The sequence below is a fragment of the Dermochelys coriacea genome, chromosome 25, assembly GCF_009764565.3.
Source record: "Dermochelys coriacea isolate rDerCor1 chromosome 25, rDerCor1.pri.v4, whole genome shotgun sequence".
Taxonomy (NCBI): Eukaryota; Metazoa; Chordata; order Testudines; family Dermochelyidae; genus Dermochelys; species Dermochelys coriacea.
Window position 1 is genome coordinate 5,105,748 of NC_050092.1, and position 27,350 is coordinate 5,133,097.

General features: G+C 56.1%; 1 protein-coding gene across 4 annotated transcripts; it reads right to left on the bottom strand.

Moving 5' to 3' along the window:
• Positions 1-3,108: 3,108 nt before the first annotated feature.
• ABHD17A (abhydrolase domain containing 17A, depalmitoylase) lies at positions 3,109-27,348 on the bottom strand. 4 transcript variants are annotated; one of them, XM_038383987.2, is made up of 5 exons: positions 27,198-27,348; positions 23,606-24,148; positions 11,738-11,932; positions 6,211-6,390; positions 3,109-4,266 (listed from the first exon to the last, which is right to left on the bottom strand). In XM_038383987.2, the coding sequence occupies exons 2-5, from the start codon at positions 23,911-23,913 to the stop codon at positions 4,041-4,043; spliced, it is 909 nt and encodes a 302-aa protein (XP_038239915.1). In that variant the 5' UTR covers positions 23,914-24,148; positions 27,198-27,348; the 3' UTR covers positions 3,109-4,040. The 4 variants fall into 4 exon arrangements, with proteins under 4 accessions (XP_038239915.1, XP_043358826.1, XP_038239913.1 ...); XM_043502891.1 differs by lacking the exon at positions 27,198-27,348 and adding an exon at positions 26,632-27,037; XM_038383985.2 differs by lacking the exon at positions 27,198-27,348 and adding an exon at positions 26,644-26,988.
• Between the last annotated feature and the right edge of the window lie 2 nt (positions 27,349-27,350).

Below are 27,350 nucleotides of genomic sequence, written 5' to 3' on the forward strand. Positions count from 1 at the left end.
ATACCACGGGGAGCAGGGCAGGGCGAGTGTCCCGGGTCATCGTAGGAGCCCCGAAGGCTGAGAGAGGCGCAGGAGAGTGAGCAGAGCATTGACGGGGGCCAGGCCGGGGCAGCCGGGTTGCAGGGCCAGGCGAGAGAACGGGGCAGCCCATCCTGAATGGCAGCGCCCCTGCCGGCCCCTCCATGGCAGCCGCCCAGAGCCGAACGGCCAGCCAGGGCGGCTGCCTTGTCCATGGGGCGAGTGGGGCTGGGATGGAGGCCCCGGGCCGCTGTTTTCGGCCTCCTGCTGCTGTTGCCACCTCAGTTTCTGCTCCCGGCCCGAACAATGAGCTCCTTTGAGACCTCCCAGCGGAGACCAGGGCAGCAGACCCGCGGCGTGGCCCATGCACGTGACTGCCCCTGAGCCCCGCCAGGCCCCCAAGGAGATTAGCGCACGTCACCTGACCCTGCAGGAGGCCACGGGCCTGGGGGGGGACATGCAGGGCAACAGGGAATCACAGGCTGTGGGGGGGACCAGGACTCTGAGACCAGCCTTGGGGAGGGGAGCAGGCAGTGCTGGGACAGGGCTGCTCGGAGAAGGCCTGACAAATGGGCAGCATGGCTAGCGGCCAGAACGTGCCTGGGACAGACGGAGCCCAGTTGGGGCTTGGAGTGGGGGGGGATGTGGTAGAGCAGCACCCCCGAGCGGGTCTGATTATCTGTTCTGGAGCTCAGGCTTGGGCCCTTCTGCAAACCGGGCCCCCCCCCCGGCGTATGATCTGCCCCAGTCCAGACGCAGGCCCATCCAGCACGTCCCTGGTGAGGGGGGCACTGAGCGCACCAGCAGGGGCTGACCCGCCCAGTGCGGGGGGGGGGCAATGGACAACTGTGATGTGAGCAGGTCTGATTCAGAAGGGACCCCCTAGCACACCCCACATGGGCCATGCCCCCACCCTGCTAGGGACACATGGGCACCCTTGTAGGGCGGGGTAAGGAGTTGGATCATTGCCAGGCCCCAAACCAAATGCTCCCCCCCCGAGCTCCAGCCCTGCCCAACACTCCAGTGCCAGGTCTCTGGTGCTCCCCCCTACGGCCCACATCAGGCCGTCTTGAGGGGTGGAGGGTGGGCACAGTGAGCTTCCAGCAGAGGTGGCCAACTCCTGGGTGTAGGCGTACATGGATGTAGGTGTGAGTACATGTGTATGGGGGATGTGGGCTCTTATATTTATGGCTGGGAGTGCACGTGTGTAGGTGGGTGTGTACTTCTGTGTGTGGATGTGCAAATGTAAGTGTGCACATGGGTGTGAACACAGGGAGGTATACAAGTGAGTGCACGTGGGGAGGGTGCATCGGGAGTATGCACATGGGGGGGCAGGTGTGACCCCGTGGTGGGGTGAATGCCCGTGTGCACGGTGGACATGTTACGCCAGTAGTAGTGTCCCCTGCACATGTCTCTTCCCCACACGCTGCCCCAGACTGAGGAAGGTCCCACCCTTCCCGCCACCCCCAACCCCGCCAGGACTCAGAGCCACCGGACAGAGCCAGGCATCAGGGCACCAGGCTTTCGCTGGCTGCTAGTGGGGCTTGTCTCCTTCCCTTCCCCCGACTCTCCTAGCCCCACTCCTCTGCACTGGGTACCCTTTACAAGCTCCCCCTCCTGTTGCACTGACCCACTCGTCCTCCCGCCCTGCAGCCAGGTCAAGGTTCCTGGTCATCAGCAGAGCTGGTAGGGGGAGCCTGGGACTGCAATGGCAGGGGGCTACGGGTTGGGACTGGTAAAGCTGGGGCAGGGGAGACCCCCAGGTGTAGGAGAGCAGGGTGCAGATCAGGACTGAGGACACCAGCAGAGCTTGCAGGACACCAGCCCTCCCGGCTTAGCTCGCACTCGTTCTCCCGAGAGCCACGTTCATCCCGCGGGTTTTCTACCCAGGCCTGGTGACATTTGGGGTTAAAACTCAGCCCTGCGGGGAGGGGGATGCACATGCAGGTCAGAATTGGGAGGAGGGTTGGGGGGGCTGAGGCCGCGTCTGTTTTGGCTCCTTGTGTGCTGTTGCTCACCTGCAGGAATGGGGTGAGGGGCCCCAGCTGCCTGTAACGCTGGTGGCTGCTTTGCGCCAGCCTCGTGCCCAACAATGGGGGGAAAATGCCAGCACAACCAGAGCTCTGGAGAGGCTCCAAACCTCCCGCCCAGCACGTCAGGAACTCACCTGGGGCAGAGATTCTGCTGTGGATCCTAATAAATGGGGCAAAGGGGGAGATTAGGTCAGGGGGACCCGTTCTAAACTGAGGCAATTTACACCCCTCAGGCCAGTCTGCCCCCTCCCCATCCAGCCTCCGCTGGTCCCCATACGCTGCTCTGGGGGCACAGAGGGGCTGTTATGTTGCAAGGCCCTGGAGATGAATTCCCTAGCACAGAGCACATGGCGTCAGAGATTCTGCACTGGCCCACCCTTCTGGAGAGAGGACAGCTAGTCCAGTGGCTGATTCATTTCCCTGCTTGGCTACAAACTCACTGGGGGACCTTTGCCTAACTCCCACTAAAATCAGCCTGAACCAGTCTCTTGGTGCCTCAGTTTTCCCTCTGTGAAATGGGGATAAGAGCCCTGCCCTGCCTCCCAGGGGGGTTAAAATAAATACATTAGCAATCATGAGGGGCTCCGATACTGTGGGGAGGGGAGCCAGAAAAAGGAGCACAGAAAGCCAGAGATTTCAAGCACCCCGGGGCTGCTCTGACTTAGTCTGGGGGCAGGTTCAGTCCCCAGAATCCGGAGGGCAATGGAAGTGGCATAAATCTCCTGTGCCCCCTTGCCCTGGCAGCACATCCCAGAATGGAGCTGGCAAAGAGAACGGTGCCCCAGTGGCTTCTATCCACCTTGGACAGGGGGGCATGACAGTGGGGAGGGGGGGAAGGGGCACAGGGTTGCTGTCCCTGCTGGTGAACTCATGCTGTGCTCACGGACCTGCAGCTGTGTACTACTTGGGTGGAAGGGGGAAATCGGGCTGCTGGTGCGACACATCACACTGTGTAAAGTGTCATAAATTGCCCCTTGTGCTGGACTCTAAAACCACCCGATCTGGGATGCCCAGAGGTTTAAAAAAGCCCCAGATGGGCACCTGGTGAGAAGTGTTATAAAATTTTACATCTTAAATCTTTATTCTTCGATTCCCTCCTTCCAGCATGACTCGAGGGATCTGTCTCTAGATATTTGGAGTAAAGAAAGGGGGTGCCCCAAATACAGGGGAGTCTTGCAGAAAGAGAAAACAGGACGGATGCTGAAGATCGGGGACAGCGCATGTCTCCTAACCACGCTTGCCCGACCCCTTTCAGAGAGCAGGGGTTGCATGTCGGGGCCGTTCCTTCCCAGCAGGGAGATCAAACGCCACTCGGTCCCCTCCATCCCTGCCCTCCCGGTCCTCACTTGTGTTCGATCCAAGGGAAGCTTTGCTCAGGGCCAGAGAGCCCTGCTCCTCCATTCTGATGTTACCGAACTGGGTAAAGCAGAAGGAGGGGTGGGGGGTGTCTCATGCAGTGATCAGATCCCAAATGGGAAAAGGCATGGGGCTCTTCAGGGATAATTAACCCCCCCAAATCTGCGGCCATGCCAGGACTCCAAAACATCTCATTGCTTGTGGCAGAACAGCTGTATGATGGAAAGGAACTAAGAGGGCTGTTTGCAGTGGGGATGGGGGGACAGAACCCACGGCAAGCTCCGGAGATGGATCGAAAGTGGCCTCAGCACTTGGAGCAGAAGTCAGAAAGCTGGAGCCGGTCTTGTCCCCACCGCATGGGGACTCCTCTAGCTGTCCTCCAGCTGGGGCTGCCCAGGCTGAAATGGGAGCCACCCAGCATGTCCCGTCTGTAGTATCTGGCTGGGAGGCAGAGGGTGGGCCGAGCCGGGAGCACAGTGCCTGGAAACACCAATGACTTGAGGACTGGCCATGTCCCGCCAGCTCGCCAACCTCAGTGTGGGCTGGAGCTGAGGCTGCCCAAGTTGTTACACCTGCACGGGCAGTGCGGCCCGATCCTGCCTCTGGGTCAGAGTCAGGGGTGGCAGCTGGGGCTCAGTTGCGTTGGCTGGCCAGCTCCTGGGAGATGAACTTCCGCAGGCGCTCGAGGTACTGGCTGTACAGTTCAATGTCATTGTGGCCTGCCCCCTCCACCCACAGGGGCTCCACGGCCTTGGGGCAGCGCTCGTACAGTGCCAGGCCGTGAGAGAAGTCGATGACCTCATCTTCGGTGCCGTGGATGATGAGGACGGGCGAAGTGATCTTGGACACCTTCTCGATGCTGCAGGGAGGAGAGAAGCAAACAATCCCTGAGCAAACGTTGCCCTGCATTGAGCACCTCCTGCCACGAGGGGCGCCCCAGAACACGCTGCAGCCCAGGCCCCACCACTGAAATGCAGCCACCTCTGGGGTGGAGGAGGGGAAGCAACCAACTAGATCACAGCCCTGTGCACAATCTGTTGGGGATGGAGGGCCTGAGGAATTATGGTAAGGACTCGCAGCAAACCCCCCCAGTCCCCCAACCCTTAGCTAGACTGCAAACCCCTCACGACAGGGACTGTGTATCTTCTAACACACCATAGACCAGTGTTTGCCCACAATAATGGGCTTGCTAGGGGTGCCACAAGATCGGAGGCAGGGGCTCCACATGGATTGGCCCTCAGACCCAAAGAGGCATGTTCTGAACTCGGGTTGAAATAGCACACGGCAGCTCAAGATCCAGTCCAGGCTCCATCTGCATCTGCTCAGCCCAGTCCAAAGCCCTCACTACGGTTTTCACCTGGTTCGCTAACCTGAGTTCAGAACGCACCTCTTCTGCAGCAAAGACAGACCCCACGGACTCTGGCTCCGCCATGCTCTGACCACAAGTAAAAACAGGGGGCTTCTTCCAGCCAGTCCTGTCAACTCCTAGATTTCAAGGCCAGAAGAGACCGGTGTGGTCACCTGCTCCGACCTCCTGCACGCATGGGCCAGAGGATTTCCCCCAGTGCTTCTTGCAATGAGCTCAGAACTCGGGGAGCCTGAGCGCGTCCTTTAGAAAGAGCCGACTGATCGCCAGTCAGAGATTCCAAGTGATGGAGGATCCACCATATCTCTTGGCACAGTTCCCTGGGGATTTTCCTTTCGGTACATCCCTGTTCCTGGAGGGTTTTAAGAACAGGTTGGACAAAAACCTATCAAGGTTTACTTAGTGCTGGCTCAGCGCTGGGGGCTGGACTAGACAACCTCCCCGGGTCCCTTCCAGCCAGACATTTCTATGATTCTGTGATGGATGTTGCCTGTAACTGACCGTATGTGTACACGGCTATAGAACACTTGTGGCTGGCCTGGGTCAGCAGGGCCATCAAATTGCAGGAGATATCCGGCTCAGGCTGGAGCTCTGGGACCCTCTCCCCTTGTGGGGTCTCAGAGCTCAGACTCCAGCCCGAACATCTATTCTGCAATTTTATAGACCCACAGCCTGAATCAGCGGACCAGGGCCAGCCCCAGATGTTTTACTATAGTGTAGATGTAGAGGTCTGCAGGGCAAACCAGAGCCACGGCTGTCACTGTGATTACACAGGGGCGCCGACGGGAATTTAACAACCCATTCTGCTGATGCTGCGCAAACAGGAAAAGCCCATTTGGGCAACTAATGTCTGCAAGGCGATTCGAAGGCCCCAGGCTGAGGTTCCAATGCAAGCGGGGTGCTGTGGGTACACAGCAGCACCATGCAGGCACCCCGTAATCTCACTGTTTTGGGGATGTGTGGCCACTTCTGGAGGAGAATCTGCCTTCGGTCCTCAGGCTGGCTTTGGGGCCCAGCAGGGGTGGCGGCAGCACGAGAATGGGGGAGGGTGGGATTAAACCGGTGCCTGCCCGTCCCCTTACAGGGGTGGCTGGATTTCCAGAGGGGCAGCTGGCAGCCAGAGGGGCACCAATTTTCAGACCCAGGCACTTTAACAGTCTGTCTGCATCCTGCCATCTGGCACCGATGGACATCCATGCACCCCTGTGGAGACCAGGCGCCTCCCCAAGGGATAATCAGGTGTCCTTCCAAGGCATCCACACAGAAAACAGCCCCAAGGCTCACCTTTTACCCACAATCTCTTGTGCTGCCCCCCACCCCTGCAAGGGCGAGTTGCAGTTGGAGCCCATGTGGACACTGGGCCATCGTCCCCTGGCAGCCTGAGCTGAGCAATCTTCCCAGCTGGGCGGGGGGGTCAGTGTTGGGGGGAACACTCACTTGGGGAAGGCGTCAAAGCAGTACGTCTTCTTAGTGTCGGGGAAGGCGACCCTCATGCCCGAGGTGAGGGGCGAGTGCAGCACCACGGCGGCACACTCGTAGCGGGAGGCCAGGTCCACGGTGGGCACCGTGCCGATGCTCTGCCCATACAGGATGATGTTCTCCGGGCTGATCCCGTACCTGAGCAGGAAGGGAATCTGGGGGGTTAATTCCCAGGTGCTGTCCAGCTGGGGGGAGACATTCTCCCTGCAGCCCCAAAGGGAGATCCCAACACAACAGGTTGATGGCAAACAAGGAACTGTCCCGCCCAGGCCAAGAGATGGGCTAGAAGGTCCGATAAGCCTGGCTCCTATGACTCTCCGAGAGTGAGGGTCCCTGGGCAGAGGACACTAGGTGGTGGGATTCCCCCCAGCCCATCAGGGACCCCAATACAGGGCAATGCAAAGGGCAGCCCAAGCCGGCTGCCTCCCTGCAGGCCACCTGGGCAAAAGGCAGGTTAACCATCCCCAACCACAGAGACCGAGTGACCCACCCACGCTCACACAGGCAGAGCTGGGCCATGCACCCCGGACTCCTGAGTCCCAGCCACGCAGCAGCCTGTTCCCATCCATCCCAAGGAGCCGTTGCTGGGGGGCTCTGGCCTCCCCCCGAGAGCGGCAACAAGGAGCTGAACCCTGCACAGCAGCGAAAACATCGACTCAGGCTTGATTTGCCTCCTGGCGGGGGGGAAGTGGGGCCCCCCCGCCCTCGGGCCTGATCCTACTCCTCCTGGCCGTTGCCACGGAGCTCAGTGCACGAAGGGCAGGGCCCCCCTTCTTCTAGCCTCTCCCCCCAACGCTATCAGCTGAAACAAACACCCATCGCGGGGCTAACCTACACGCACCGCAGAGGTTGCCATGGTGACTGGCTTATCCCCTCTGGGTTTCGGGCCTCGCCCCTTCACAGGTGGCTGGCTCCCCCCCAGCCCAGATTCAATCGGACCAGCCTGAGGTGCCCCCCCCGGTCCTGGGCAGGCTAAGATCCACGGGGGGGGGGGCATGGCTGAGTCCCGTGCAGGCCTGTGGGGCGGATGTAGGGCAGGGAAAGCTGGGGGAGACAGAGGGGGAAATGGGCAGAGGAGGGGACGGCTGCTCCAGTGGGGGGCTGCTGAGGGCAGGGGTGGTGGTGGAGGGAAGTGTTGGGAGCAGAAACTGAGGCAGCAGCAAGGCAGGGAGGGGCCCTGGGCAGGAGGGTGGCCCAGCCAGGAGCCAGCAGAGGGACTGTGGGGTGCAGGAGAGGCAGGGGCCATTGGTGGCTGGGAGGAGCCGTCGGGTCTGGGGGGGCTCCATGTCTCATTGTCACCCACCCAGGATCAATTTAAGTAAGGCATCGAGTAAGGCAACGTCAGCAGCTCCAGTGTACATTTCCCCAGGGCGTTCGGTGCTGGGGGAAGATGCCACGTTGGCAGCCGTGGGGATTGAGGCTTCTGTTTACCCACAGCCTGGGCAACAACCGGGCAAACTACCTCCCCCACATCCCCTGCTCTGGAAGGACACACCTCTCCGGTTGAATTGCTAAGGCCCAGTCTGTCCGGGGGGGGGGGCTTGGTCTTTCCCCCGGTTTGGATCCTTCCCTCTGGGTGAAATACAACTAAATTGCCAGTCGGTTTTCTCGGTGCCAGTGAAGGCATACACCTGCTCTGCAGAGGGATACTGGTCCCGAGGGACTGGCCAATGAGCCCCCCACTCAGGGTTGGGAGCCTGGTCTAGACTAGTCATTTCTGCCCTGGGGCTCAGCTTGAACCTGGAGAGGGAAGGCGGATTCTTTTGCTGAGTGCTCAGCCCCACTCTGTGGCTTCTCTCTTTTAACAGAGCCCAGCCCACGTCCTGCCTTCACCCAAACCGGAAGGCTCCCCATGGCGCCGCGCGATGAGTCACCCCAGAGCAGAGCAGCTGGGTGGGCTGGGACTGTCTAGTGCCACCACATAAATCGCGGCCTCCGGCCTCTCCCTCCTGCTTCCCCCTCCGCAGAGACGCCGGCCCCTGCCTGTGACTGCCCAGATGACAGGGCCGGCGGCTGTGACACCCCAGGCACAGTGCAGGTTGCTCTCCGAACAGGCACTAGGCAGCCAGAGGAGGGACAGGCGGCCTCCTCCGAAGACCACAGGAAGAACCCGCCTCCCTGCTCAGTAGCGGTAGTGTGGCCGAGTGGGTAGTGCAGCAGAGTGGGACTCAGAAGAGCTGGGTTCTGTTCCTAGTGCTGCCACTGAATGGCCTTGGGCAAGTCCCTACCCTGTGCCTCAGTTTCCCTGCCTGCCCTTTGACTCTGTTGTCTAGCTAGGCTGTGGTCTGAGGCTGGGACTGTCTCTCTCTGTGTCTGTGCAGCACCTGGGACAATGGGCCCAGGTTTAGCTTGGCTCTAATACAACTAGTAATAAAGGGAACCTGTGTGGGGGGAGGGGAGTGTGGCACCCTCTAACGACATGCAGAAAAGACCTGAAACTTTATTTGTTTCCTGGTGTGGTTTGTCACATTGGGAACTCAGGCCTCCTGGCCCCGGTTATACGCTGAGCAACAGCAGAGTCGACAGGGTTAGACACGGGCAGACCATGCCCAGGGGAGTCCTGGTCAAGGGATTTCTACTCAGGCTGTTCACACCACTTCCCTTATTGCCTTATTTCCTGTAGGAGAAACACTCCCTGGAAAGAAGATTCAGCGATCCTGTCGTCCAGTTCAAAGCTCCCACTGCACATCCCAGAGTCACCCAAGGAGTCCTCCAGCTAAACCAGACCTGCCACCCCCGCCAGACACAAAATTAGGCGGAACAAACCAAACCTTCCAGACCCTCTTCCTACCGTATCAAAAAGGGCACAAACCTCCCCACAGCCCCTTGCTGGGCACCTTCCAGGGCAGCCTCTGAGGCTCCCAGCCTCGCACCCGTCAGCCCCCTGCATCCAATCCACAAGGGCCTCCTTGGCGCTGATCGACGCGTGGCAGAAGAAAGCGTCCGGGCCCGTCCCTTTGTGCCAAGTCAGCGGGGCTCATGCATCATGGCTGGTTCTCCAGGATGCTTCCTTCTGCCACCTGTCCCCCATCCCTAACCACCACCTGCCCAGAAAGGAGGGGTTCAGCCTCCGGGGCCCGGGAAGCCCTTGGTCTCCTCGCTGAGGCTACTGAGGTGATGGCCAGTTAAAGCCACCATCTCCACTGGCCCTGTCCCCTGGGAGCTAAGCTGGGACCCACCAGTCCCCTGCACGCTGGCAGCACCCAGCCCTGGACCACGGTCACACTGGCCACCCCAAGGGGAAGGCTCCGTCCCTACGGTTCCCCCGCAGCCTGCCCGCCCGCGCCGTCCCGTGCATTAGCTCAGCCCTGCCCCCACCCCACCAGCAGCCTCCCTGTCTCGCCCAGTGAGGTTTCCTGTTTTCCACAGTGCAGGCCACGGGGCTTTCCTGGCCCTCCCCGCCCCCACGGCACTCTCTGCAGTGACCTTGAGCTGGGCTGCCTGTATCTCATCATGGGTGATGGGTTCCCAGCCACCTGAAATGCTGAGCCACCAAATTGCTGTGTTCTGAGCCAGCTGGGCCTCCTCAGGGCGCGCGGCTCCCCTGACGAGCAGCAGCAGTTACCCTGGATGTCCCCGTGGCCACATCTGGGCATGACAGCTGCCATCTCGACCAACACACTGGGGGGCCAAACCGGGGACCTCCAGAGCTAAAAGCGTGCCAGGGCTCTACCGCTTGACCACAGCTCACAGCTGGGGTTGTAACAGACTCAGATCTAGAGCTGGGTGAGAAATGGAGTTTGGGAGTCGCTGGCTAGCTGTAAAACTCTGGAAAAAAATCGTTGCGGGTCACCCCAAACCCAAACCGTTCCGATGTTTTCAGCAACTCGCAAAGTTGAAAAAAGTCAGTCAAGCCTTTTTGATTTTGAGCTTTTTGCTACAAACAATTTGCAAAAATTAAGGTGAATTCGCAAAATGTTTTGGTCAATCTGAATCTGCCTCTTTCGCTGAAAAAAGTTTCAGTGGAAATATCTCCCCAGCTCTCCTTGTAGTATCTGTGGCTTGGGCACGGAGAGGGAGTGTCACACACGTGCTACTGGTGCTCTGCCCCGTGGCCTGAGTCAGGGGATGCTGAGATTAGGAGAGCTCTCCTCACCCTGTATTGTCTGGCCTCAGCCTCAGCCACTTGCCTTTCACACTGGTGTGGATCTAGGCTGACGAGAGAACTGGGGGACGGGGCTCCTTGTTGGTGGAGGGACAGAGCCGGGTGGCAGCCACGTGCTGCAGCCAGCATTGCCTTGCCAGATCCCCCAACAGCTTCATGTCGCAGGGCGAGAGGATGGAGCCTGGTGGGACTCCATAGAAACATGAGATCTCCCAGCAACACTGGACGGTTCATCCCAGTGGAGCGCTCCAGAGCTGGGAGTCAGGAATCCCTGGGCGCCTCCCTTCACCTGGAACATGGCTCCCTATGCACATCTATCCACCCAAGCCTGGGTCCTCCCCGTTGAACAGATGGGGAAACTGAGGCACTGAAAGGTGGAAGTGACATGATCCATTGGGTCGGTGGCAGAGACAGAAAGAGAACCCAGGAGTCCTAGCTCTCTGAGGTTTAAGCCACAAGGCTGTCTCTCCTCTGTAGCTAGCTGAGAAATCTGCCCATCTGCCCCAAAATACTCCCCCACTTTTAGCCCAACTCTCAGGCTTTGAAACCTGAACCTTCTTCCAGGTTCACAAAGGTGTGGTGGGTTCCCTCCTATTGCCCCCATTATTTCTGTGCCACGTCTGTTCTCCCTGGCTCCCTGCAGAGGGGCTCTGCGACCACAGGGAAAGCTACCCTCTGATACTGTGCACGCAGCTGGAGGCCCCAGAAATCTCACCCTACAGCTGCCCTGAAGCAGCAATCAGTCCCACCAGGTGACAGTCGTCCAGATCATAAATAAACCTTGGCCCTGCTCTAGCACGTGACCTTCCATCTGAGGCTCTCAAAGAACTTGACACACAATAAGCAAAACCCCTCATCACATCTCCTACGAGGCAGGTCAGTATCATTCTCCCTGTTCTACATATGGGGAAACTGAGGCATGGAGGAGAGACATGCCCAAAGTCACAGAGTGGGACTCAGATCTTCAAAGGCCTATCCACTGGGCCATGGTGCCTCTCTCACCCCTAACCTGCAGCCCTTCCCCTCCCACGCTCTTCTGGCCCTGAGCTCTGCCCATGCCCCTCAAGCCTGACCCACAGCTCCCTGCTATGCCAGCCCTGGGATCCCCCCCAACTCTGCTGATGCCCTCCAGTCCTGACCTGCAGCCTCCTGCTATCTCGGCTGTGGGGGTCCTTCCTAGCCACAGCTCTGTGATGCCCCTCAATCACAACCCGTAGCCCCTCTGTTATGCCCGGCCTGGGGTCCCCAGGCACTGACTGCCTGAGCAGGACTCCGGGAAGGCCAGATCTTCCCATACCCATTTCCCTTTACTCCCCCTCCCAAGCAGCCTTGTGCCCGTGAGGCCATTGGGGAGGCTAGCTGGCCCCAGGCGGAGCTCACCTCGTTCTCAGGGCCTGCCAGGCCGCATCGATGTCGGCGTAGAGATTCTTCTCCGAGGGCTTCCCCGTGCTCACGCCGTAGCCCGAGTAGTCGTAGGAGAAGATGTTGCAATTGATGCGGGTGCCCAGGCCGATATAGAAGCTGCTCATCTGGCCCAGGTCCACAGCGTTGCCATGGGAGAAGAGCACCGTGAACCTGCCGGGGCAGAGCTGCCGGTTAATGCGCAGAGAAGGGTGGCCGGAGGCCCTGGGACATTGCTGGGCACCGCAGCCTCGTGCAACCTGTCCTGCCCCCACAGGGACCCAGCACAGGACGGGGGAGCTGCTTGGAGCGCCTCGCTAGCCAAGGGCAGGGGGAGCCACAGGTGGAGGTATGGGGGAGGGGAATTTGGGGGGGAAGAGGATGCAGGGGAGATCAGGGGGCACGGAGAAGCCGGGGGGCAAAGGAGGGGGAGGTGCAAGGGAGGGCCGGTGCCAATGTCATTCCAGAGGAGAACAGGATGGGAGGAGACGGGAGATGGAAAGATAACTCCAGCAGAACGGAACGCAAACCCTTCCCAGCACCAGCCCCCTCCCCAACCTGACCACCCCCCAGCTCAACACTGCCCCCCCACTCCCCCAAACTGACGTTCTTCTAGCCCCCCCGCCCCCCGCACGCTCCTAGTGGGAGGGGCAAGAGGCCGGAGCCGCACACCTCAGACGGCGCAGACCCAGTGAGGGCAGGGGGCTGAGAGAGCAACGACCTTCCATTGAAATGAACAGCCACGTCTCACAAGCAGGCGCTGCCCCCTTCCCCGCTACGCCGCCCGCAGAAGCAACAGCCCCACGGGCCGGCCCCTGGGGCCACTTCAAGGCCCCCCTGGTGTGGGCTCTGAAGACCTGCGGGCAGTGGTGATGAGTCACGAGGGGGCACTCTCCCCTCTGAGTTCACACCGGGCTGACGCCACGGTGTGGGCTAAGAAACACCACATTAGAGGGAGGGGAACGGGTGACTCTTCCCACTGGTTGTCTGCAGTGTAGTTGTGGCCGTGTGGGTCCCAGGAGACCAGAGAGACAAGATGGGAGAGGAGGGAACAGCTTTTATTGGAACACTCCCACGTTAGCGTCAACTTCCTGGACACTATGATCAGCTTCCACAATGGAACCCTACAGACAACCATATACAAGAAACCCCAGGATCTCCCCACCTACCTTCACAGATCCAGTAACCACCCCAAACGCTCCAAGAAATCCATTCTCTACAGCCAGGCACTCAGGCACCACAGAATATGCTCCGAGGGGAAGGTCCGGGATACACACCTTAACCCATTTAAACCCGCCTTCACCAAACTAGGACACGCCACCAGAGAAGTAGATTGCATCATGGAACGGGCCACCCAAAACCCCAGGAGAACCTGCTTCAGGACAGAAATAAAACCCGCTCCAACTGCACATCCTGAGTTGTCACCTACCACCTCACACTGGAATCCATACGGGGTATCATCTAACAACTACAACCCATATTCAATGGGGAGCCCATCCCGAAATAAATCATTCCTGAACCCCCATTTCTGGCCTTCAACCTTCAACCTCTCCAAGCTCCTCAGAAGCAAACTCCCCACAGACCAGGACACACCAGCGCAAAGCGGCCCCAGACCCTGCCAGAACAACAGATGCAAAACCTGCAGACATAGCTCCACCACTACAACAATCAACACCCCCACCCCAACACACCTTTCCAGATCCATGGGTCCTACACATGCCTGTCGCAGCCTGTGGTGTGCCTCATCCAGCACACTAAATGCCACAATAACAACTGTGTGGGTGAAACCAGACAATCACTACGCTCTCGAATGAACTTACACAGGGAAATGATAAAAGACAAACACACCCTATCACTCTGTGGGTGGACACTTTTTACAAAGCGATCACTCTACACCTGACTTGTCAGTCCTTGTCCTCAAAGGAAACCTGCACAACGCTTTCAAAAGAAAAGCCTGGGAACTGAAATTCATAACTTTGCTAGACACTAAAAATCACAAATTGCACAGAGACACTGGCTTTATGGCTGTTACAACGATCTGTAACCCACTAACCCCCTCTTTTTGTCCTATGACTGTGGAGGTGTTAATGGACACCTCTGCCTTGAATGGCCCCTTACTTACAATATATGCTACTCATGCTAATCAAACTGTTCCACCTTGCATTTTGCTGGGAGAACCTTTCCCAGACCTGAAGAAAAGCTCTGTGTGGCTGGAAAGCTTCTCTCTCTCACCAACGAAGCTGGTCCAGTAAGAAGCATACTATGCCCACCTTGTCTCTCTTTCCACTGGGGCAGAGCTAACCTCAGTTACGTGCTCGGGCACGCTGTGCTGTGGGGTGCGGGGGCCTTCGTAAGATGGGGGGCACTCCTCCCTCTTCGGTGTGTTGTGAGCCTCGAAGTGCGAATGCTGCCCAGAGCGAGGCCGGGGGGGATGTGACTCGGCCTTACTCTGCAGGGAGAGCAGATCTTCAGAGTGCACCAGGGAAAAGCAGCTTCTGAGCAGTCCACAGCCCAGGGGAAGGGAGGTGGCAGGGAGCCACATGCTCCTTGGATCCCAGCCGCCAGAGAGAAGATCAGAGACCGAGGAGCTGGCACACGCGCCTGCAGCCAGACGGGGCTGGCGTATAGGAGGCTGCCAAAATTGACAAGGCAGAGAGGCTTGACTGGCAGCATCTGCAGCCAGACCAGGTGCTAAACACACTTTGTCAGCTTAGAGGCAAAGAAATCCCCTGCAATCCCAGCCTGTCCTCATCATGTGCTAAACCCAGGAGCCTGCAAAGAACAGTGGGGGCAGGTCTGTGCTTAGATCAGCTCTTCATGGTACTCCTGGTTCGGCTGACGCGTTTGGAGGCAGAAATCCCACTCATGGGCAGCCAGTTCCTCTTTGCCAACCCTAGTCCCCCTCGCCCGGCCTGCTCCGCCACCCGGTACCAGCGCTGCCTTCAGGAGGACAGCCCCACAGGACAGACATGCAGCACCGGGGTCCCAGCAGACACCTCCCAAAATCCGGGGCATGTGGGCCTGGATGCAAGGCGGGACGACCCCCAGCCAGAGCTGGTGTCTCCAACAGACAGCAGTGTGACCTCATGCCAGCCACGGAGAGCCTGAACTGCCCATCGGCACCAACCGTGCTGGAGGATGGGACGGGAAGGGGGCTGCGCAGCAGGTGGCCTGGCTAGGAGCGCGGCCCCCAGAGCAGCCTCCAACCCCAGACCTCGGCTTCAAATGGTCAGAAATGGACTATGTGAAAACCTCCCATTTCTGCTTTGCTCAGCTCTTCAATTCTTGTCCCCATCCCGCTCCCCCAGCTGCTGTCTTGGTAAGAGCCAGCTGCTTTGACTGACCCTCGGTATGAGCTGTCTGGTCTGTCTGGCCATTGGTACAGTCTGGCTGACCCGTGGTATGGTACAGCTGACCTTTGGTACAGTCCAGCTGGGGGGACCCTTTTGGTGTGATCTGGCTGAACCTTGGTACAGTCTGGCTGGGTCACCCTTGGTGTGATCTGGCTGGCCCTTGGTATGGTCCAGCTGACCCTTGGTGTGATCTGGCTGACCCTTGGTGTGATCTGGCTGACCCTTGGTACGGTCCAGCTGACCCTTGGTGTGATCTGGCTGGGTATGGTCTGGCTGGGGGACCCTTGGTGTGATCTGGCTGACCCTTGGTGTGATCTGGCTGGGTATGGTCTGGCTGGGGGACCCTTGGTGTGATCTGGCTGACCCTTGGTACGGTCCAGCTGACCCTTGGTACAATCCGGCTGGGTATGGTCTGGCTGGGAGACCCTTGGTACAATCTGGCTCGGTGACCTTTGGTATGGTCTGGCTGGGGGACCCTTGGATTCCAGGCTCTCTCACCCATGCCCCCTGCTGTGGTCCAGGCCCCACTCCTAACTCCTGGGTTGGTTCCCCCCCACCCCGCTGGCAACTTAGGCCAGCCCAGCCGAATTCAGCGGTGCTTCAGGTGCCTTGGCCACGACAACGCCTGCTCCTCTCAACGACAGCTGCGGGCAGCATCTTCTGCTGGGCAGCAGGGAGAGCCCTTGACTTTCCCAGAGCCAACGTCAGATGCCAAGGGGCAGGCTCCAGGGCTCCAGGGCCTGCAGGGCACCAGGCCAATCAAGACAGTGCAGATACACATCGCCCCACATGCACGGTGTGGGGACAGCCATGTAATACACTGCACTTATCGCTGCCCTTTGCCCTCCTCACCTGCACTCTGGATTGAGCCCTGGGTTCAATTCCCAGCTTTGTCACTAGGCCTGACGGGAATCCTTGGGCAAGTCACTTTCCTCTCTCTGTTCCTCAGTTTACCCATCTGTAAAATGGGAAGAATGACACTGACCTCCTTTGTAAAGTGCTTTGACACCTCCTGATGGAAAGTGCTACGTACAAACTAGGGATTATTAACCAACCTGCCCTAAAGTTTATTCATTCCTCTGGAGCAGCCATCCCAAAAATTATTCCATTGCTATACCCAATTTACGCTGGCCAGATGCCCATGATGGGTAATCTTGGACCTATATCAGTTCAAGTTTAAGGTCTGACTGCTGTTACTATTGATGAGTTGTACTAAAGGAGCCCTTAGGGGTCCCCAAGTGAGATCAGGACTCTATCATACCGGACACTGCACAGACACATAGTAAGAGACAGCCCCTGTGCCAAAAACTTGCAGCCTAAATAGAGGAAGCAGACAGATGGTGGGAGGGGAAGGGACTTCCCCAAGGTCATCCATAGGTCACTGGCAGAGCCAGAAACTCCTGAGACCCAATATAGTGCTCTACCCACTAGGCAATGTTGCTTCAGCAGGTGTTTTACACTACTTGAAAATACAGCTCTCACTTCTCGCTTCAGAAGGGCCTAAGATCGTGCACGTGAAAGCCGCAAGATGCTTATGCACAGACAAACTATGTGAGGTTATTTTGGGGCATGAGGGGATGTGGGTGTGTGTGTGGAGGGGGAAGGGTGTGACTGGCCCATTCTGAGCTGCGCTGTAGTTAGACACAAGGATCAGGATTCAGAGGGGAACAGGGGAGGATGGGAAACAGCATTTAAAGTCAGGTCCTAACGCCTAAATGGGAAGCTGAGCTGTTTTTAAAAATCTTAGTCATGGTAACAAAGGGCTTTTAGTCTAGACACACAGAAACTGGTCTGATTTAAGTCAATCGGTTTCTAAATAAATTCAGATCAAACAGCCCCCTGGTGTGGACACACTTAAATCATGTTCAAGAGGGCTTCCTCCTGGGAAAAGCTTAATTTGGTTTGTTACCAAATTCAGAATCTAGTTTAGCTAAAATCACTGTAGTTTCTGTGTGCTGAGCAGGACCTCAGGGGCCGGGATTTACAGGTGGAGGGATAAGTCCCATTAAAATGTCTAAATCCATTTCTAGCATACAGTAGAACCTCAGAGTTACAAACAGACCAGTCAACCACACACCTCATTTGGAACTGGAAGTACACAGTCATACAGCAGCAGAGACAAAAAAAAAAAAAAAATAGGGCAAATCCAGTACAGTACTGTGTTAAATGTAAACTACTAAAACAATAAAGGGAAGCAGCATTTTTCTTCTGCAGAGTAAAGTTTCAAAGCTGTACTGAGTCAATGTTCAGTTGTAAACTTTTGAAAGAACAATCGTAACATTTTGTTCAGTTACAAACATTTCAGAGTTATGAACAACCTCCCTTCCTGAGGTGTTAGGAACTCTGAGGTTCTGCTGTAGTTTCTCCTGTGACACGTGGTATACATAGGACGTGCATGATGCTTGGGAGTGGGGTGTAGACTTTATTAGCACTCATTTGGATACCCTATATACCTTACTTATAACAGGCTTTCCAAACTCAGGCTGAGAAAACCTTTATAGTATCTTTATAGTATTTATAGTATCATCCAGCATTCTCTGCTGGCCCTGCTATATACACTTACAATTTAGATTGACCTGGCCATGTCACTTGGGGCAGGGGGTAAAAAGTTCAGACCCCTGAGTGCAGTAGTTAAGTCAACCTAACCCCCAGCACAGATGAGGCTAGGGCAACTGAAGAAGAAGTTACTCCCCGTGAGCTGTAACGGCAGTTCTTCAGGATGTGTGTCCATAGGGGTGCTCCACTTCAGATGTCCATGTGCTTCTCGCGCCTTTGATCGGAGATTTTCCAATAGCAATGCCCGTTCAGCCCGCACATGCCCCTTACCCTCCTCCTGCCGGACACCGAAGCTATATAGGGGTGTCGGCGAACCGTCCTCCATGCCTTCTCCACTCAAACATCTCTGCAGAGAACCGTCTGAAGCAGAGGGGAAGCAGAACGAGCAGGGGAGCACCCATAGGGACATGCATCTCAAAGAACTGTAGTCACTGCACAAGGTGAGTAATCTCTTCTTAAAGTAGTGTCCCTGTGGGTGCTCCACTTCAGGGGACTTCTGAGCAATTTCCCCACAGGCAGGAGGGAGCTTCAGAACTGAGTCCAGAATTGAAAATAGTATTTCTGTACCCTGAACCACATCAGATCTGATGGCCTGGATCAAGGCGTAGTGCTTTGAAAATGTATGTACTGAAGCCCACATGGTAGCCCTACACATCTCAGACATCAGATGTTCTTAAGCAGGGCTGTGGATATTTCTCATGACTTGGTAGAATGTGCTGTCACCCTTTGAGGAAGATGAACACTTTCGGTCTCATAACAAGTGACAATACATCCAGCTATCCACCTTGACAGTCTCTGAGCAGCAATCGTAGATCCCTTGGATATATCCATGGAGGAGATGAACAGCCTGGGTGACCTTTGAAATCACTTGGTCCCATCCAAGTAGAAGGCCAGCGCTCTTCAAACATCCAGGGTATGAAAACAGAACCCCTACATAGGTCTATGGCTCCGCGAAAACCAATGGCAGATAAATAGATTGGTTGAGGTGGAACTCCGAGAGAATCTTAGGTAAGAATTTAGGGCGTGGGTGTAAAGAAACCTTATTCTTGTAAAAGGGAGTTCCGCCATCAAGGTTCAAATCTCCCCAACTCTACGGGCGTTGTGATGGCTCCTAAAAAGGCTGTCTTCATAGATAAATGGAGTAGAGAACAGGTTGCCGTAAATTCAAATGTTTCATAAAGTAACTGAGTACTAGATTGAGGTCCCAAGTTGGGGTCGGGTCTCCAGTTTCAGGGTAGAGACTCCCCAAACCCATAAAAAACCTAGATACAGAATGAGCCAATATGGAAAATCCCTCTATATTCGGATGACAGGCTGATATTGCAAACAAGTGGACCTTAACTGGGTTAACTGATAACTCCAATTTCTTCAAATCCAGCAGATAATCCAGGATTGCCTCCTGTCAGGGGTCAGCAGCCACTACTGCCAAGACCTTGGAGAACATCCTTGGGGCCGAGGAGAGACCCAAGAGGACACTAGGGCTCCGTCTCAGGCCAAGGCGCTAGAGAAGGAACTGATGGCAGTTTGCCCGCTCGTCCCTATATGGCCTCGGTGTCTGGCATACGGAGGTATAGGGCGCATGCACGGCCCAAATGGACACTGCTAGCGGAAAATTCTCCAACCAAGGGCTCAAGGGGCACCTGAAGCGAAGCAGCCACAGAGACACTACTTGAAGAAGAATAATTTTTCCATCAACCTAGCTCCTGCCACTCGGAGAGGTGGGTTAACTTCCATTGCTATAGGAAACATCTACACGACAATGCTACACTGGCCTAGACATGGTCTCATGCTGTTAACACTGTCAAAGCCCTTCGCAAACGCCCTTTCATTAAGTTTCATGACAAGCAGGAACTGTACACCGATAAGGGACCTTTTCACCCACCACTAAGAGGCACCCACCTCTGGAGTGGGAGCACAGCAGCTGTTTAACCCTGCACTGGCACGCTATGTAATCGTTTAGGACAGGAAGTGTGGAATACCCTGCAGGGAGGATTCGCTTCAGAAGAAGGTAACTACCTTAGCAAGGATTCAACCAGGACCAAGAGCCAGGTCTAACGTGGACAGAAAGACCCACTTCCACCCACACAGCATCAAGCAGCCCTGCCTCCAAGGAGGGGAGTGCCCCCTGCTGAGTCACTGACCTCTGGAGGTCTCCGATCCAGAGAGCAACCCAGTTTGAGAGACCCAATGCCCAAGATGGCCCAAGCAACAGGCATCACCTCACGCCACATGTCAGCTGTCAGGAACAAAGGCAGTGACACAGGAAATCCAAAGGCAGCTGCGAAGCTCCCGGCGGTGCAGAGAGCTTACGCAGCAGCTGCCAGTTCCCAAACTCAGCCGTGCCCCTGCAAGCCCTAACCGCAGGCAGGATGAACAGCAGTCTCTAGGGCAGGGCACATACAACATGAGGAGGCCTTGGTGCTGCTCCCTGGTCTGCCCTTCCCCAGCTGTCACTGCCGGGTGTTGGGAGCTGCCACAACTTTTTAGAGGTTTAGGAGTGGGCCAGACAAGTCCCACTCCAGCCTACAGGGGGGAGCATGGAGCTTTGGATAAGACTGGCACAATATCAGCCTCAAGCAGCCTGGCACAAAATCAACAGCACCTGGCACAATGGTGTCTCTAGGTGCTACTGTGTAATACACATAATAAAGGCTCTCCATGACGATCAGAAAGGCAAGTGATGGGCAAGGAATAAGAACCTAAATAGCACAGAATCATGGGGGGCAGATGGGGAACTAGTGATATTTCACTTGCCCATGACGAATAGTTGCTAGCCTGGGCATGTAGAAGGTAAGTTAAGTATTTGAGACGCCCTCCATCTCGGGATTATTCTGCCCTGCAAGGCGGGTTGACAGCAAAGATCTAGGTCTCTACGTGTTAAGATGTTATTCACAGGGAACAAATATTTAATAATGGGCTCTTCAATCTACAGAGAAAGGTCCAACCCGATCCAGTGGCTGGAAGTTGAAGCTAGACAAATTCAGACTGGAAATAAGGCACACATTTTTAACGGTGAGCGTAATTAACAATTGGAACAATTTACCGAGAGTCATGGTGATTTTCCATCACTGAGTTTTCAAACCAAGATTGGATGTTTTTCTACAAGACCTGCTCTAGGAATTATTTTGGGGCAGTTCCCTGGCCTGTGTTACGCAGGAGGTCAGACTAGATAATCCACAGTGGTCCCAACTGGCCTTGAATCTATGATCGCAGATCAAATAGAAGGGGTGAAGTAGGAAATAAATATATCATATTTGTGACTTTAAATCTCTTCTGTCTGGTTATTTTGGTTTTTTTGCTATTTAGAAATAAAATCTCTAACATTTTAGACCCAAATTTGCCAAAGCAGCCCCTGACTCTGTTGGCTTCTATTATCACAACTACAGACACCTAGGGAAACCTAGTGATCAACCACTGGAACAAGCTATCAGGAGGAGGGAGTCTCACCTCTGGATGTCTTATAATCTAGACCCAATGCCCTTCTGCAAGATGCTTTAACCCAGGGGTTTTCAACTTTTTTTCAGTTGCGGGCCCCTAAAATATTTCGAATGGAGGTGCAGAACCCCATAGTCTGTGGATCCCCAGGGGCCCATGGACCCCAGATTGAAAACCACTGCTTTAGCCAAACATGAGTGATTTGGCTCAATACAGGGGTAACTGGGTGCAATTCCCTAGCCTGTGATACACATGAGGTCAGACAAGATGTTCTAATGGTCCCTTCTGGCTTTAAACTCTACGAATCTATATCCTGGCTCGATTGAAGTCAATGGCAAAACTCCCACTGGCTTCCGCAGGGCCAGGACATCAGCCCATGGGTGTCCTTTTCAGAGGTGGTGAGTAGTTGCAGAGCTCAATGACGCCAGCTGGGGTCCTGGGTGCCCAGCACTCCCCAGCCGTCTCAGGCTGGGCACCTGGAGATGGAAACCACTAGTTGCCCTGAGTCATGAGTTCTCATCTTGAGGGTCACAATACCCCTGCCTGCCCTGCATTGCTACATGGGAGGGGAATCCTGGCTTAGTGGGAGCGGGACCCCGAGACAGAAAAAGTTGGGAAGCACCCATGGACTATGTGGTCAGCGGTGCTGGAGAGCAACGGCCCCTCTGCACCGTACATCCACAGCCCACCCCAGCCAGGGGCCCAGACTGACTTGCAAGGGCTAGCACTGGGATCACAGCCTGGGCAGTCCTTGGCCTCACTGCTGCACAGTCGGCCAAGGGATCCAATCGTGGCTCTTCCGTCGTGGACACCAACCAGCCACTGGGCTGAGACCCACCCCCGCATATCCAGCGGATGGAGAGGTACCGAACAGACGCCTGCCCTGAGAAGAAGGCAGCCCCAGCCCTTCGCCAGGGCTAGGGAAAGGCTAAGTAGTGTCCGTGGGCTGAGGGTGGGCCTGGAGAGGGAAGGGAAGGGAAGGGGTTAATTGAAACTGACATTCTGTGGGGCTCTTTGGCCTCCTTATATGCTCCCCGCTGCTAGCAGAGAGGGTCTTCTCGATGCCCATCCTGCCACAGCTGTGATCCCAGCTCAGCACCTGCGAGGGACCCTGCTTTGGTTTATCAAGGTCCAATCCGCGCACACCGCAGGCAGCGGGAAGGAGTGGGGCAGCATGGAAGGGAGGGAGACGCGGCTGCTGGATTGGGGACACACACTCTTGGGAGGAACCTTGAAACCTGAGCAGCTCATGGACTGATGCCCTCTGGCAGCAGGGTGAGAACGGGGAAGAAGACACACCAGGACAGATGCCTGAGCAAGTGTGGGGTCTCACAAATCATGGCATGCGGGACACAGAGACTTGGGGGAGGTGTTGGGGGTGTGAGGGGCACAGAGGTCTCAGGGGAGGGGCTGCGATTCCACCGACACTCCTAGCTCAGGAGAGCGGCTGGGGTTCCAGGTGCAAGTCAGGGCCTAGAAACCCCGGACTCAGCAAACGAGACTAATGAGCCCAGCCCACTAAATGGGGCAGGGGAGTGGGGCTGAAGTTCGGTTGCGGGCAGGGACAGAGAAAGGAGCCAGCGCTGGTCCACAGTCGATAAATAAAGCTACCGCTCACCCCACCCCTCACTGCCCCCAGCTCTGCCACCTGAACCAAGGTGCCAGCAAGCTGGAGCCCAGGCCCTACGCTCAGGTGAGGGAATAGTGGCCAATCAGAGGTGGGCAAAAAGGCCTCACCTGGCAACCCATCCTTGGGAGCCTGGGATCAGTCCCCAGGGCCCCCATACAAGCTATGAATGTCTCCGGCAAAGGGGCAGGGCCCCCACAGGCAGCCTGGACACCCCCAGCGCAGCACAACTCACCCATTCACCTGCATTCAGCCTCGCCATTATTATTCAATAACCCTCTGCCCTGCGCCAGCAGCATCCATGGCGGATCTCACAGCACTTCACAATTATCAGCTATTTAAGTGGCACAACCCACCCCCCAGCATAGCGCCATTCCCCTCATTCTACAGATGGGAGAAACTGAGTCACGGAGCAGGGGAAGCAACTTGCTCAAGGTCAGTAGCAAGGCTGAGAACGGAACCCAGGTCAGCAGCAGGGCTGGGAACGGTACCCAGGATTCCGTGCCCCAAGCACTGTGCCTTTACTACCTCCCTCCCCTTTGATCTTTTTGTTTGATTCCATCCCCAATTCTAGTTATGAGCAAAACAGGTTTTGACAGCCAACCCCCAGTGAGCATTCGCCTGGGTGTCTCCAAATCTCTGTGACTGGGCATCTCGCTTGGGAAGGTGCCCGATTTGGCACCGGGTTGCTGCAGGCCAGGACGTGGCACCATGTCGGAGCTGCACTGGCGCAGGATGGCACGCTGCCTACAAGGTGTCACGGACAGAGGATCTGCAGGATGGGATCAGACCCTTGGTCCAACTGAGTCGGGAATCCTACCTCCTGCTCTGCAAAGAGGGTTCAGCTCCCAGACCCGTTCGCAGCTTGCCACTCACCTGGCGCCAGGCACACACCGGATATACATGCAGCCGACCCGGTTCCCCCGGCCACTCTTGGTTAGAAACACCTCAATGGTGTCCAGCTCCCGCTGGGCATACTGGAAATCCGCCCGGTCCGTCAAATGCAGCTTCCATCGCCCCGCGGTGCCTCCTCTCAGTGAGCTGGTGCTGCCCACAGGCTCCGGCTCGGGGACCATGGCGTAAGTAGGCTCCGGGGGGAGGAAGGCCAGTTTGGCTGCTATCCGGCTGGGGCAGGGCGGGCAGCAGAAGAGACAGCACAGCTCACTCACCGACAGTCCATTCATGGCGGCGGAAAAAGCACCAAGCGCGGAGTTCAGTTTATTTTTCGATTTAACAAACAAAATCAAAAGGAATTTTTTTAAAAAAACAGCAGATCCGGCCTGGTAACCACCCGTCTCCTCAGCCTCCCCTCGCCATGGTGGCCGTCAGAACCAACGGGCCAGGCATCTCCTGCACACCCCGGCGCCGGTCGAGGTAAGGTCAGCCACCCTCTGTCCGTCCGCACCTGTCGGCAATGCCCTAGGACCGAAGGGGGATGGACAAGGGGTTGATGAGAAACCACGTATAGTGCAACCGGACAAAAAAGAGCATCCCAGCCCACGCTCTGAAAGCTATGCAGCACACAACCACACAATTCACACACACCCCAGAAAAACACACACAGCACAACCAAGCAATAGACACTCCTCCCTAGAAAAACACACACAACACACGCAATACGCACTCTTCTTTGAAAAACACATAGCACCCATCACCTCACCAAAATACACACTTTATATCTATACACAATACACACATAGACACACACAATATATACCATCCTCACTCCAAATCCCACAAAACACAATATACACCCACACAACACATACTCTCATCAAAAACCACACAAACGAACACCCACACAGTACAGTCACCTCATTGAAAACCACACACAAACCACCCACGCAACATACAACAGTCACTAGAAATCACACACAGTATGCCCACACAACACACATCCATCACCAAAAGCCACAAAAAAACCACCCCATGCCATACTCTGCTGACACATAATTCACCCACCCAACATACACCTGCCACCAAAACCCACACAACACATCGAAAACCACATGCAACCCATACCACTCGCCTACCGAAGCCACACTCTAACCAACACACACTGATCACCAACACACGCGACACGCCTCTTGCACCTCAAACCCCACGCACAACACAATACACAATGCCCACCATGGCCATGATCCTGCAAGCTGATTGACAGATTTCCTGCCCCCCCCCACACACACAGAGCTCAGACGACGGCCATGGGGCTAGCATGTTGCGTGTGCTATCATCCTATGCATAGTAGCATGGCACCACATCCACTCCAGAAATTACACAACGCCCCACGCACAGGCAGCAATTCTGCTGCATACGCTCACTGCCAGGAGACAGAATTTAACACACACACCAAAGCGGTTTCTGCAAGTTTGGGCAGAGCCTCCCATCTGAGGAATGTTAAACTAGCCCAGACCCCGAGGAATTCTACTCCAGCTGCTTCCGCAGGCGGGGAAAGAAGAGGAAAGGGTGGAAGGAAAGAGAGGCCTGTGAAATAGAAGGCTTATATGGAAATATTTCTATCCCGAATAACCGGATTCCCCCCCCGAATAACTGGATTACACACACACCCCCCCAATTTGGGGCTTGTTTTACATTAAGGGCCAAATTCTGATCTCATCCCAGTGTAAATCCTGAGTAGCTGTGCTAAAGTCAATGGAGGTCCTCGGGATTTAGGCCGGTGTAGGAAAAAGCAGATTGTGACTTCCCCCTGCCTCCCAACACAAGCTGATGGGGGGCAGGAGGGAGATGAAAAATAATCTATTCAGCCCCTCCCCCAATGACCCCCCCTTCCAAAAATAATAGGTCCCAGGATTAGAGGCGCACTTCCTTCCATTTCATTCTTCCCTCTTGCTGGGATATTTTTGCTTTGTGCAGCTACTCAGCAGAACAGATCCTCCCCTCTAATGGTACATTAGAGACGTACAACACAGAGAAACACACCTGCCCACACTAGACATGTGTCTGCCACACAGACATGATAGATGTACCCTACACATGTGCCATTAGACACACGTGCTGCCGCATGACCCCGCCTGCAAGATACACAGGCATTGTATACAAACGCACCATGCATGACAGGTACACACTGTAGAGATGCACGCCCAAACACTAATGTATGCTTGCTTTTCACAGACACACACACTAGACAAAACCAGAATACACGCTCACACACCCAATCACCTGTATTACAGCACACACCTATGTACTATAGACACATGCAGGATAGAAACACACACACATTTACAATACAGGCTCACGCCCACACCTGTCTACTCTACAGACATGCAAAATAGAAAACACACACACACACCCGTCTACACTACAGACACACATTTTTCTATACTACAGCTTGACAAAGCCCTGGCTGGGATGATTTAGTTGGGGATCAGTCCTGCTTTGAGCAGGGAGTTGGACTAGGTGACCTCCTGAGGTCTCTTCCAACCCTAATCTTCTATGATTCTTATAGACACAGTCACACACCTGCCCATACTAGACTTGTGCAGCACAGACTCACACTTATCTGCACCAGACACACACACTTATCTATACTGCAGACAGACACAGCACCATTACAGAGCTACAAAATACATGCAAGTATCCATGCTAGAGATACACACTTATCTCTATTCCCAGACACACATGCACCGGGTATGAAGACAGTATTTTGGGGGCAGAAGAAGGGACCAACCACCGGGGGTTATGACTGCTTAAAAGAAACCAAAACTAGCCCCTCTCTCCAAGGGTCTAACTCCAAACTTAACTGGGGGGTTGGGGGGGGCAGCATTTGGATTTACACAAGTAGGCTGCAACCCTGCCCTTGCAGAACTCAAAGCCGGGAAAGGGCCCCCCTCCCCCGAATAGTGCACCCCACACAGAGCACGCTAGAAAAATGGGATAATCACCCCCATAATCACCCCCACATCCTGCAGGCGCCTTGGGCTCCGCTGAGAAGGGCAAGTTCAGAGCTGGAGATACTGAAGGAGCCGAGGGAGGACACCAGCAGCCGGGCGGGGAGGGGGGGCTGCAGTTCGGGCAAAGGGAAAGAAGGGGCGCAGGAAAAATCAGCTCCTAATGGGACTGGGAGGCGGGGGAAGGTGATTGCAGCTGGGGGAGGCGGTACAGGGGGATTGAATCAGCTCCCAGATGGGCTGGAGACTGCAGGGGACCGGCAGCGGGACGGGCTGGGGGCTGCAGTGGGACGGACTGGGGGCTGCAGGGGATCGGGCTGGGGGCTGCAGGGGATGGGGCTGGGGGCTGCACCGGGACGGGCTGGGGGCTGCAGGGGATCGGGCTGGGGGCTGCAGGGGAGCGGGATCGGGGCTGCAGGGGATCGGGCTGGGGGCTGCAGGGGATCGGGCTGGGGGCTGCACCGGGACGGGCTGGGGGCTGCAGGGGATCGGGCTGGGGGCTGCACCGGGACGGGCTGGGGGCTGCAGGGGATCGGGCTGGGGGCTGCTAGGCAGGGCACCTTGGTCCCTTATCCGCTGCAAGCTCCGGAGCGGGGAGCATCCGGGCTCAGAGCCGGTCCCGGGCCCCACTCCGAACCGGGTCGCTGCTGCCCGCTCCGAACCGGGCCCGGGCCCGCTGGCGCGCTGAGCAGCTTGAGCCGGGCGCGGCCGCC